The sequence below is a fragment of the Myotis brandtii genome, unplaced genomic scaffold, assembly GCF_000412655.1.
Source record: "Myotis brandtii unplaced genomic scaffold, ASM41265v1 scaffold397, whole genome shotgun sequence".
Lineage (NCBI taxonomy): Eukaryota > Metazoa > Chordata > Mammalia > Chiroptera > Vespertilionidae > Myotis > Myotis brandtii.
The window spans coordinates 4,016,976-4,027,405 of record NW_005365229.1 but is presented as its reverse complement, the minus strand read 5'-3'; the positions used below and the strand labels follow the sequence as shown (position 1 = coordinate 4,027,405).

At 45.3% G+C, this 10,430-nt stretch overlaps 1 protein-coding gene across 2 annotated transcripts in view; it reads left to right on the top strand.

Annotated features, from left to right (window-relative positions):
- Positions 1-9,627: 9,627 nt before the first annotated feature.
- Positions 9,628-10,430, top strand: part of HMOX2 (heme oxygenase 2) — a 7,193-nt gene continuing 6,390 nt past the window's right edge. For both annotated transcript variants that reach the window (XR_001363423.1, XM_014545125.1), the window contains exon 1: positions 9,628-9,750. Coding sequence is in view for 1 of the 2 variants with exons in the window: in XM_014545125.1 (XP_014400611.1) it covers positions 9,668-9,750 (83 nt within the window). In the remaining variant the exon portion in view is untranslated. The remainder of the gene's footprint in view (positions 9,751-10,430) is intronic.

Sequence of the window (10,430 nt, the reverse complement as noted above, 5' to 3'; positions counted from 1 at the left end):
ACCAAATTTTCTTTCCCCATCCTCCTCTCCACTGAAGCAGTTGGACAGCTCTGGGCTCCCAGGGGTGAGGGTGGGGGTAGGGAAGAGGCTGCTGAAAAGAAAACAGATGACTTGAATGAAGTTGCTTCAACTATTTCACTGTTAAATATGAAGATTTCTGGTAGATTGCCTTTATCAAGAGATTTTAACTTAATGTTTCTTCTGTTGCTATTTGCTTAATCTTTTTGTTTTAAAAAAATAATTTTGTGTTGAAATACTTCCTATTTATCACAGTACTGTTTCCAAGACAGAATATATATTTTCAATAAACAGAAAGATAGGCCCTCCTTGGTGTGACTCAGTTGGTTGGAGCATCGTCCCGTGAACCAAAGGGTCATGGGTTCAATTCCCAGTAAGGGCACATGCCCGGGTTGTGGGTTTGATCTCCTGTCAGGGTGCATCAGGAGACAACTGATCGATGTTTCTTGCATAGATGTTTCTCTCTCTCTCTCTCTCTCTCTCTCTCTCTTCCTCTCCCTCTCCCTCCCTCTCCCTTCCTATCTGTCTGTAAAATCAATTAAAAATACACATATCCTCAGGTGAGGATTTTAAAAAATGTATTTAAAAAACACACCCAGAAAAGTTAATACTGAAGAGATTTTATTGTATACTGGGGGCCCGGTGCATGACATTTGTGCACTGGGGGGGGGGTTGTCTCAGCCTGGCCTGCGCCCTCTCGCAGTCTGGGACCCCCTCGGGGGATGTCCCCCTGCCGGCTTAGGCCAGGAATTGGGCCTAAGCCGGCATGTGAACATCCCTCTCTCAGTCTGGGACCCCTCACTCCTTACTGCCCACCTGCTCACTGCTCCTTACCCACTTGGCTTGCTGCTCCTTAGCACTACTGTGGAGGCGGGAGAGGTTGTTCTGCCATTTGGTCAATTTGCATATTAGTCTTTTATTATATAGGATTTTTATTTTTTGAAATGTATTTTTTATTTATTTTATAAAGGAAGAGAGAGGGGGAGAGAGAGAGAAACATAAATGATGAGAGAGAATCATTGATCGGCAGCATCCTGCACACCCCACACTGGGTATTGAGCCTGCAACCTGTGCATGTGTCCTGACCGGGAATTGAACCATGACCTCCTGGTTCATAGGTTGATGCTCAACCACTGAGCCACATTGGCCAGGCCTGAAGAGATTTTAAACACTCAACACATGGAGGACATGCTTTCAGATTCTTGAAACTAGATCTTCTGTTTCTCTGTAGTTACTATGGCAATGGGTGCTATAGAGATGTGCAGACCCAATTGTGACCTCCCCTGGGATGCCTCCAAGCTTCTGGCTTCATTGTCCACCAAGGTATAGCAGGTCTGGTTGCTTCCATTCAGCCACCGAGTGGTGGTGGGTACCATCCCCCCTTCCTCCCCTTTGGGACCAACCATCTCCTGCCCTGCTAATCCACCAAAGCAAGGCTCCTCAGGGAATAATCTTCTCTGGTTGTCGTGTAATCTGAGTGAGCTAAGGTGAGTGCTGTAGGTACAGGCAGCAGCAGCTTTTGAATTTTCAAATGGGAGGCTGAGCATTTACTTCTCAGAAATAGAATTGAGCTCACTTCTCATACGAAAAAAGCAAATGACACTCAGTGGTTTGGAAAATCTGTCCACTGCATGTGTAAATGCAGTGTAGTGTATGTAGCCTGGCTTTCTATGTTGCTAGTAGTCTGGTGACATATCATCCCTCATGCATGTTAGCTGTGGACACGGTGGGCATCATGTTGCATTCAGAAGGAAAAAGGTTTGGTCCCAGCTTGACTGTTAATTCTCTGAATGACCTTGGCCATATTACTTAATTCTCTTGATGTTAGTTTCTTCATAATCAATGGATCCCTGATCAAAAGTGACAGCCTGGTGTGCCCCAGTCTGTTAGACTTTAGTCTGGTTCTCTTCCTCTGCATCACCCTTTCCTGGGCGAACTTGAGGGCCTGTTGCCTCTCTGCTAAGTTTCCATTAAGCCTGTTTGTGTTTGTAAAGAGGAAAGCACCTGGGAGCTGATAGCATTTCTAGGTTTTCCAAAATGAAAAGTTAGCAGAAGCATCTTAAACACCCACTCTCTCCCTCCACCCCCAAATGCTATTTGTACTCATCTTTTGTGAAAGAAGCTGAAACCACAGATGACAATTGTTGCAACTGAGTGAAAGGAAATTTGACTGACTCATAGTTAGTTCACAGGACACATGCTTTTAGATTGTTCCAAAGTTGGAATAATCTTTGCTTGTTGGTACCTCAGGGTGACCCATAGTCTCATCTGCATTTCCTCTGTTATAGCCAGCCTTGTGGCATGTGTGATGCCTAGGCTTTGTTATAAATCCTAGCCTGACCTTTTCAGAATTCAGTCAAGGTTTCAGCCCCCACACCCCAGAAACTTCTCATGGGACTAAAGTGTCTTGATCTTCTCAGCCCTAAGACCTAGTCCTTTCATGTAAGGTGGGTCGCACTCAGGGACCAGGCAGAGTCTTGCATTTATTTCATTTCTAGCAGGAAGTGCTCTTTACCAGGACTCATCTTTAGCACCAACAACAGTAAAATTCTGGCCCCTTCTCTGAGCTCTTCCATGTTTCAGGTTTTGTCCTGGTATCTGCTTTGAATGCTCAGTTATATTTGAGCATGCTAGAGATGAGCGCACTGCCTCCCCGTAAGAAAAGCCTACCAAAGAGGTCTTGGACTTGCTGAGCAATGTCAGTTTTTGAGGTTACTAAGAGGCCAGTGCCCTTAGACTAGTTAGCAGTTGTTTTGCTTTCTGGTCACTTGTTGCCCAGATGTGCAAATGTATGTTTAGTAAATCTGATGTAAGAGCTCTGTCCCCAAAGTCCCCATATTTCCGGGACTCCTTGTCAGAACTTGCTCTTTATCAAGAAGTTAATAGTCACCAGTTCAGTGAACTGTGGGATTGCATTCACCCAGTGATTAAAATGAAAGGGCTGAAGCTTGTGTATAAGATTTCCTGAGGAGTGGCAGCACCAGAGTTTAGAGACCTCAGACCATTCTATATAATAAAAGCATAATAGGCAAATCGACTGAACAGCCGAACAGCGGAACGACCATCCACGACCATGCTATGACACCCACTGGCACCAGGCCAGCCAAGGCGGGTGTGATGCGATTGGTCGGGGGCCTGGCCATCGCCCCCATGATCGCCCTGCAGAGGGAGGTCCAGGCCACTGACCACCGGGCTGCGGTGGGTAGGCAGGGCCTCCCTCTGCAAGGGAAGCCCGGGTGCTGGAGGGAAGCCGGTGCTGGCAGCTGGGGGATGGAAGGCCTACTCTTGCATGAATTTCATGCATTGGGCCTCTAGTTTATTCTATAAAGTCAGAAGCTGTTGACCTAGATGCTGTGGGTTTCCTTAGAGCACTGGTCCTCAAACTATGGCCCGTGGGCCACATGCAAATACAAATATTGTATTTGTTCCCGTTTTTTTTTTTTTTTTTTTAAATATATTTTATTGAATTTTCACAGAGAGGAAGGGAGAGAGACAGAGAGTTAGAAACATCAATGAGAGAGAAACATCGATCAGCTGCCTCCTGCACATCTCCCACCGGGGATGTGCCCGCAACCCAGGCACACGCCCCCGACTGGAATCGAACCTGGGACCCCTCAGTCCGCAGGCCGATGCTCCATCCACCGAGCCAAACCCGCTAGGGCCCGTTTTGTTTTTTTACTTCAAAATAAGATATGTGCAGTGTGCATAGGAATTTGTTCATAGTTTTTTTTTAAGCTATAGTCCGGCCCTCCAGCGGTCTGAGGGACAGTGAACTGGCCCCCTGTTTAAAAAGTTTGAGGACCCCTGCCTTAGAGTTTTGCGAGGCCTCTCTTATCAAGTGCCTTGTTGGGTTAGAGTTGATTCACACTATCCACTGCTCCCAACATCCAGCTCAGCCAGCATGGAGCAGCATCTGCAGTGTGGATTTTCTAGCTGCAGTGGTCACATGTCTCACCTTGGAAAGAACAGCTATTCCCATGTCCTGATGCTGCCAGAGGATGCGGGCTGAGTCAGAAGTACTCAGGTGCGACCTCAGAATTATCTGTGGAGTCACTGGATTTCACATTCTTCCTCAGTGTTTCATAATCAACCAACCAACAACTGTCTCAATAAGAGATTATCAATAATTGAGGCAGCATTACATTTCATGAAACACTTAGCTACACAGGCTAGCTCATTTAGTCTTCACAGCACACATGAGAATGTGAAGCAAAGAAAGTTTTGTTACCCTGTTTTATGGATGAGGAAACAAATACTTTCAGAGGTTATGACTTACCTACAGTCATGGAATTACTAAGCATTAGGATTCCAAATCTCAAACAAAATCTTTTTAGCTCTAAACCATTCCCTTTGTGCAGGACCCAGCTGCCCTTCCATTCCCGAAGGTGAGCTGGGTATATAGCAGTGATGGCGAACCTATGACACGCGTGTCACCTCTGACACGCGACCTCATTTTTTTGGTTGATTTTTCTTTGTTAAATGGCATTTAAATATATAAAATAAATATCAAAAATATGTCTTTGTTTTACTATGGTTGCAAATATCAAAAAATTTCTATATGTGACACGGCACCAGAGTTAAGTTAGGGTTTTTCAAAATGCTGACACGCCAAGCTCAAAAGGTTCGCCATCACTGGTCTATAGCAATAATCAACAGTGAGCTGAAACCCAGGAGAGGCCCTAGTAAACTGACAGGTCCTCTCCTACCCCACATTCCAGCCTCCCTGAGGTTTGTCTGCTTATTTACCTAACGCAGAAAACAGGTTGTACCTCCTCAGCGCATCCGTTTGCAGGATGGATGCAAAACTGTCCGGTGGTGTGGGGTATACCCTTAAAAGTGCTGGATTTTGAACAGTGCTAAGGAGAACAAGTTCATCTCCACACTGCACCAAGAACAGGGCTTTTTCCTCTTGTTGAGAGTTTCCTGGTATCCTAGCAAGGTCTGAAAAACTCACCAGGCGTGTCTCTTAGGGTAGGTAGACCAGCTGGTCAACAGCTGTGAGTTCATTCTCAATTCTTTTTTTAAAAATATATTTTATTGAATTTTTACAGAGAGGAAGGGAGAGGGAATAGAGAGTTAGAAACATCGATGAGAGAGAAACATTGATCAGCTGCCTCTTGCACACCTCCTACTGGGGATGTGCCCGCAACCAAGGTACATGCCCTTGACCGGAATCGAACCTGGGACCCGTGAGTCCGCAGGCCGATGCTCCATCCACTGAGCCAAACCGGTCAGGCTCATTCTCAATTCTTTTTGTAACTTTTGAATAAGTTAATATTTATTATATTATAAAGTGTTTTCACAGTTATTGTCTTATGTGATCCTCTCAGTATTTGAACGATGGGTAGGTATTCATTTTATTTTACAGGTGAAAAATTGAGAGAGCTGGAGAGGTTTGGAAGCTCTGAAGAGATGCAACTTTCTGTCCCTGGCTTGCTCCCTTCTGTTCCTTTCACAGTAGCCCCAGCATTTTTTGTTCCCCAGATTGTATATAGGGGTATAAGTACGATGTTAGAATTTACTCTTTCTATGTAGACAGATACTCAGAACAGAACTTTAGTGATAGGCAAACACCTATTTGTTTATATCTGCTGAGATCTGATGGGAGTATGTGGCACCATTAAGCATTGACTTAGCTTGGTTATGGTATTGTTAAATAGAAACAGGTATTCTCACTTAAAAGTGAAAAGCCTTTAGGCTATCTAATGAGAGAAGTAACAGGGAGAGTCTGGGATTCTTTTTTTTTTTTTAATATATTTTATTGATTTTTTACAGAGAGAAGGGAGAGGGACAGAGAGTCAGAAACATCGATGAGAGAGAAACATCGATCAGCTGCCTCCCGCACACCCACTGGGGATGGATGTGCCTGCAACCACAGTACATGCCCTTGACCGGAATCGAACCCGGGACCCTTCAGTCTGCAGGCCGACGCTCTATTCACTGAGCCAAACCAGTTAGGGCTGGGATTCTTTTAAAAAAAATATTTTTATTGATTTCAGAGAAGAAGGGAGAGGGGGAGAGAGATCAAAACATCAATGATGAAAGAGAATCATTGATTAGCTGCTTTCTGCACACCCCACATTGGGGTTCGAGCCTGCAACCTGGGCATGTGTCTTGACTGGGAATTGAACTGCGACCTCCTGGTTCATAAATCGACGCTAAACCACTGAGCCACTGGGCTGGACAGTCTGGGATTCTTGTATTCCGTGTTTTACCACCAAAAATATTTATGGGTCATATATGACACATGGTTTCTGTGGGAGGTAATACATCATTTTTGAACTGCTACCCTCCTGAATATCACAATATAAGTGGGTAGGGTGAGATCATAGACAAAGATGTATACAGTTGAGAGGTTATTTGCTCTGCCTGAAGAGTGGAGAGAATAAACACACACACAACCACAACCACACAACCCATGGCTGTGGGAAGGAAGCTGTACTAGTTATCAGAGGCTGGCCTTCAGATAGAAGGAACCAGAGGCCTCACTGACCTCCTTTCTGGCTAAGGAAAGGAGCCAGAGTCTGATGGATTGCTTGCCCTCGCAGGCGTGGTGAGGAGCAGCCTGCTGGGTCAGGGTTAGTGGATGTGGAACTGGACCTGTATTGAGCATTCAGAGAGGTACTGGGGAACCAATGTGCAGCTCTGATTGTGGAAAGCATCTTAGGGCAGGGACTGCAGGGGAGATCCTCAGCCTTCCAGGAGCAACAAAGAAAACACAGCATAGATAGGTAAATGCAGTAGCTAGTCCAGCTGGGCCCTGAGGTGTGAGAATGGCCTGGGCCAGCTCAGAGGCTTGAGAAATATAAATAAGTCATTAGAAAATCCATCCCACAGGAGGGGAGTTGGGAAGGAGAGGGAGAAAGAAGGGAGTCAGTCAGATCTGAAGAAAGGTAAAACCAGCTTTCATACCAGCTAATTTAGAGACATAGTACCCAATTAACATTTTTGTTATTTTACTTGGTATTTTAGAATTTAATCAATATTTTCTTATTCACACACCGCCTCCTTTCATTTAGCAAGCTTTCTCAGTAAGCATTACTTTTGTGCAACTGCACCAATTGTAATTCAGGTTGGTGACTCCCCAGGGTGCTGGGTTCTAAGTAGTTTGAAACATGGTATTGGACTCTGAGAAATAGTCTGAGGGAGTCTTGATGATTGGGCCCTTAGGAAGCTTCTGATTTAACCTTAGACCTTATGTAGCTTATAACTGAAAATTTGTACTCTTTTACTAACCTATTGCCCCACCTGAGCCCCTGACAACCACTGGTCTACTATCTGTTTCTATGACTTCAGCCCTCCTCTTTTTTTAAAGATTCCCCTTATAAGTGGTACCATGCATATTTTTTGTCTGCTTATTTTACTCTTTTTTTTTTATCCTCACCCGAGGATATTTTTCCATTGATTTTTTTTTTAGAGAAAGTGGAAGAAAAAGGGAGAGACAGAGAGCATCGATGTGAGAAACACATCAATTGGTTGCCTCCTGCACATGCCTTGACCAGGGCCGGGGACAGGGAGGAGCCTGCAACTAGGGTACGTGCCCTTGACCGGAATCGAACCCAGGACCCTTCAGTCGACAGGCTGATGCTCTATCCACTGAACCAAATCGACTAGGGCTTATTTCACTTTTTGATATTTATTTTCTAAGCATTCTTGGAGAACATCAGTAAGCCACAATCAAAACATAAGTACAAACAATCCTATTTAATATTTACTGAGTGCTATGCTAAAACTTTACCTTCCATGTTCTCATTTAATTCCTGTCATTAATCCCATTGTATAAATGCTAAATCTAAAGGAAAGGGAAGGTTCAGAAAGATCATGCTGAGTAAACCACTGTAACATCCCAAAAGGTAACAAAGATGTAACTATATGCCTAGAGAAAACTCAGAAAGGATGTGTACCAACAATGGTTATCTCTGTGGGATAAGACAGACGTTGGTTTTTATTTTCTTATTCTTTTTTGTTGTTGTTAATCCTCACCTGAGGATATTTTCTCCATTCTTAGAGTGAAGGGGGGTTGGGGGGAGGAGGAAGGAAGGGTAGAGAGAAACATTAATGTGAGAGACACGCCGATCGACTGCCTCCCGCACACACCCGCCCAGGGCTGGGGATTGAACATGCACCCAGGTATGTGCCCTTGACCGGGAATGGAAAACTGAGACCCTTCCATGTGTGGGCTGACGCTACAACCACTGAGCAACACCAGCCAGGGCTATTTTCTTCTTTATAACCTTTGAAAAGGACCATTTCTTACTCTTCTTTCCCCCCACTTGACACCCGTTTCTGGGTAGAGTAGATAGAAAATGCTCAGTAAATAGAAAAATGAAGGTCTGTTCTTTCCTTGGCTTGATTTGGCCCCAGTGTTTGTAGCTCTGTGCATCTTTGCTGCTGTTCATCTGGCAAGTCCCCAGAGGGGGCTGCCCCTTTGCACTGGAAGAGCAGAGGCCTCCAGGGTGGAGGATGAGCTTGTATGGTGTAGGGCCGTGTTTCCCTGGCTGACGGAGGCCCACTCCTGGCAGCAGATACTGACTAGCCAACTCATGTTATTTCCTTTAGCCCAGCAGAGTTTGGAGTAGACTGGGGACAATCAGCTTGCTTGGTGACTCAGTGTAGCTGATGTAGGTTGTTGGGTACCTTTTGAGCTTGACTACTTTAAAATGAAGCTGCTCCAAACTGCCTGGCTTAACAGTCTAGTGCCCTGCTCCACTGCCCTCTGCATGAGGCCACCACACCTTTAACAGGTAGGACGGCCTGGCTACAAATGTGCTTGCTGCCAACTCAGAGCTGTTGCACTTTTTTTTCCTTTAAGCTTTATCTATGATTATTTATTTTATGTTTTAGGTAACTTAATTTTTATACAATTTTAAACATACAGTAAAGTTCTAAGAACAGTACAAAGAATTCTTGTGTACTTTTTAACCAGTCACCATAAGCATTTTGCCTTGCTTCACTGCATGTCTCCCTCCCTCCCTCTCTCCTGTATGTATATGTATGTACACACACACACACACACACACACCTTTTCTGAACCATTGGACAGTAAGTTGCAGATGGCCTGTTTCTTTACTTTTGAATACCTCAGTATGTACTTCCTAAAACAAGGACATTCTCTTACATAATCACAGTACAAAATAAAAAAAAACAAGTTCAACACCAATATAGTGCTACTAGGAGCCCAGCGTGCAATTTAAAATCGTGCAGTGCCACCCACCCTCTGGTCTGGCCCTGCCTCCCTCTCCGGCCCTTGAAGCAGCTGCGGCCACTGCTGATCAGGCCCTCCCCCAGTGCAGGCACACGGAGGCCCCTGCCACCCCGCCCCTGACGCTGCACGCACAACCTCCTGTCCAATTGACCCCTGGTGTCCCAGTTAATTAGCATATTTCTCTAATATATATATATAGATTACCTAATCCACCGTCCATAATAAAATTTTGCCCATGTTCACATATAATCCCAGTGACGGCAGAGCTTTATTTAGAAGGAAAACACCCTTGAGAAGTGTGGGTGACTCCTTGGTGAGGTGGCTCTGAGGAGAGAGAGCTAGCAGGTTATTTGGGGAAATGACTGCTGTGGGCTCCACATCACCTGTTCCTTGTATCTCCACAGGGCCCAAGGAGTAAGGGCAGCAAGAACCACACTCGCAACAATGTTAATGGAACTGGAGACCTCCGAGGGGGTAGAAGAGTCAGAGAAACAGAGGTCCGCCCCTGAAAGGGAAACCCCCAGCAGGTGAGGATGGGGCCACCAGCGGAGCCAGGGCCTGCATGCCTAGCACAGGTGGCTGCCTGTGCTGCAGGCACCAGGTACAGTCGGGAGCCCTGCTGCTGTGGCCCTCAAAATGCCTGGCTGAGACGGCAGACAGCACCCTGGGCTGCTCAGCACTCTCCCTGTGTGTCCCAGAGGAGACAGGACAGGCACTGCTAAGGGTGCTGAGTAACAGAATTTGATGGTGATCCTGGTCCTTTTTCTTCTAAAACCCTAAGCATTTTGTCGTCTGGGGAGAGAAAGAGTAATTAGAGGCAAAGCTGGCATCTTTTCCAGTATCTTCCACAGACTCTTAGAATGTGGGAACAACTCCGACTCCAGGGGTTTTTCTTACAGGGTAGGACCAGTTCCTCTAAGCCTCAAGTTACTGGGGCCTGTTCTCCATTATTATCCTCTCATCATTGGCAAAGTTCTCTCTTTTTTTTTTTTTGGTTAATCCTCACCCGCGGATATTTTTTCCATTGATTTTTAGAGAGAGTGGAAGAAAGAGGGTGGGGAGGGAGAGAGAGAAACATCAATGTGAGGGAGACACACATCAATTGGTTGCCCCCCCCACATGCACCCTGACTGGGGCTGGGGATCAAACCTGCAACCCAAGTACATGGTCTTTTTTTTTTTTTTATTTCATCTTTTTTTTTTTAAAT